This window comes from Pezoporus wallicus, unplaced genomic scaffold (assembly GCF_028554395.1).
Source record: "Pezoporus wallicus isolate ANWC-B61680 ecotype Strahan unplaced genomic scaffold, APGP_CSIRO_Pwel_v1 contig_2025, whole genome shotgun sequence".
Taxonomy (NCBI): domain Eukaryota; kingdom Metazoa; phylum Chordata; class Aves; order Psittaciformes; family Psittacidae; genus Pezoporus; species Pezoporus wallicus.
In genome coordinates, this window is record NW_026640253.1 from 5,512,624 (window position 1) to 5,515,110 (window position 2,487).

The window sequence follows — 2,487 nt, forward strand, 5'->3', positions numbered from 1 at the left end:
AAATCTGTGCCACAACCCTGTGCTTTATTACCACTTTTTACATCTCATTTTAATCCACACTCGGAAAGCGATCCTGTTCCCATCAAAGTATGCAGCAAGCTCCCATTAAAATCTGGCTCAGCTAGTATTTTAATAACACTTAGACATTCCGGTCCTTTGCATATTTCATCTGGGAAGCGCTCTACAAACATGAATTTCCTAATTACAGGCGGATGATTTACTAAAACTGGAAATTCCTCACTAGCTCTGGCTTTCACTTTGAAGCTCCAGGATTCGCTCCTGTCCCTCGGCGGTTTGGAAGGTCCCTCGACGCCGCTCCTTCGCGGCAGAGGCAGGGCAGAGAAGAAGACGCACAGACGACGGCGAACCCGCCTTGAAGTTTCCGCGCCGGCCGATTCCGGCGCGCACTGCCGGGGCGGCGCTGCCCGAAGTCCGGGATCGCCGCCGGGGCGGGAGTCCACGTGGTAGGAGAGGAAAACCCGGCGGCGGCGGGACGCGACAGAGCGCGGGCGGGAGCCTCGCTCCGCGCCGGGCCGAGCCGGTCCTCCCCCGGCGGCCCGCCGCACCGGGCAGGAAGGGGTGGAGCGGCCGGCGGAGCGCACGGGCGGGGAGCTGCGGGCGGGGAGACATCCCGGCCATGCTGAAGCCGGGCGGGAGGGCGGCTCCGCGCCTCCCGTGAGCGCGCCCCATGGAGCGGCTGCCCGGCCAACCCTGAGCCGGTGGCCCCGGCCGCTCGGCCCCCCACCGCCCCCGATGGAGTCCGAGGAGCGGAAGATCTCCGTGTGGATCTGCCAGGAGGAGAAGCTGATCTCCGGGCTCTCCCGGCGGACCACCTGCTCGGACGTGGTGCGGGTGCTTCTGGAGGACAGCCACCACCGGCGGCAGCGGCCGGCGCTGCCCGAGCCCGGCGGCGGGATGCTGTCGGGGCCGCCGCACTCCTACTGCATCGTGGAGAAGTGGCGCGGCTTCGAGCGGATCCTGCCCAACAAGACGAAGATCCTGCGGCTCTGGGTGGCGTGGGGGGACGAGCAGGAGAACGTGCGCTTCGTGCTGGTGCGCAGCGAGGCCTCGCTGCCCAACGCGGGACCGCGCAGTGCCGAGGCGCGGGTGGTGCTCAGCAAGGAGCGCCCCGGCCACGGCCTGGGGGCGGCCCGTGCCAGCCTGGCGCTCACGCAGGAGCGACAGCGGCGAGTGGTGAGGAAAGCCTTCCGCAAGCTGGCCAAGATCAACAAGAAGCGGCAGCAGCCGCTGGCCCGGGAGGCCTCGTCGGCAGAGAGGATGGAGACGCTGGTGCACCTGGTGCTGTCGCAGGACCACACCATCCGGCAGCAGATCCAGCGCCTCCGCGAGCTGGACCGTGAGATCGACAGGTATGAGGCCAAGATCCACCTGGACCGCATGAAGCGGCACGGCGTCAACTACGTGCAGGATACTTACCTGGTGGGGGCCGGCGGCGGGGAGCCGGAGCCGGGCGGGGCGGCACAGCCCGCCGCCGGTCGCCCCGAGGAGGACTACGCCAGGAAGTGCGAGGAGGTGCTGCAGCTGCAGGAGCAGCGGGCGCATCAGGAGGAGCTGCTGGAGCACCTGGCCGCCGAGATCCAGGAGGAGCTCAACGAGCGCTGGATGAAGCGGCGGCGGGAGGAGCTGGAGCTGGCGGCGGGTCCCGGCTTGGACGACACGGACTGCGACACCACGGAGCTGAGCGGCGGCGGCGGCGGCGGCGAGGGCGAGCTGCACCTCGAGCACGAGCGGGTGAAGACCCAGCTGAGCACCAGCCTCTACATCGGCCTCAAGCTGAGCACGGACCTGGAGGCCGTCAAAACCGACCTGGATTACACGCAGCGCGCATGGGAGGACAAGGAGCGGGAGCTGCAGCGTTTGCTGGAGACGCTGGGCACCCTCGACGTTGCGGAGGCGCCGGCGGAGCCGCGCGGGGCCGCGGGCGGAGGGCGGCCAGCGGCGGGGAGCAGCGGCACCGCGGCCGGATGGGTTGAGCAGGCGCGGGCGCTGCGCAAGGACAGAGCCGACAACGGCGAGGACTCGGACACGGGGCTGAGCTCCATGCACAGCCAGGACTCCGACTCGCTACCCGTCTGCGAGTCCCTCGTCTAGCATCCGCCGGCCCGGAGGGGCAGGAGGTGGTGTGAGACGCGGGCCGGCAGCGCGGAGCGGAGGGGTGGGGGCGAGATAACGCCCGGTGCAGGAGGCACTCACACGAGGAAACCTCTCAATTGTAGCTCTTGAGTTTAAACTTGTTCTAACTAGTCATCCGCGGGCAGCGCTTAGGCTGGCTCGCCAGTACATTCATCTAAGGAAGAGAATCTCACAGCGTGTTTGTGTTTCATTCACGGCTGGGAATTGCTCCCTCCTTAAATCTTGCCGCCTCCTTTACCCCCGAAGGCTTTGCCCTGGGCTTTTTAATCCTGCGGTGCCCACCCCCCACCCCCGTCTCCCCACTGTAGTTTAGGCTACTCCTGGTAAACTCTC

General features: G+C 66.9%; 1 protein-coding gene across 1 annotated transcript; it reads left to right on the plus strand.

The window, feature by feature from the left end:
- The first annotated feature begins 635 nt into the window (after positions 1-635).
- Positions 636-2,138, plus strand: RASSF10 (Ras association domain family member 10). Its single transcript, XM_057418271.1, has one exon. The coding sequence runs from the start codon at positions 754-756 to the stop codon at positions 2,110-2,112; it is 1,359 nt and encodes a 452-aa protein (XP_057274254.1). The 5' UTR covers positions 636-753; the 3' UTR covers positions 2,113-2,138.
- Positions 2,139-2,487: the final 349 nt, after the last annotated feature.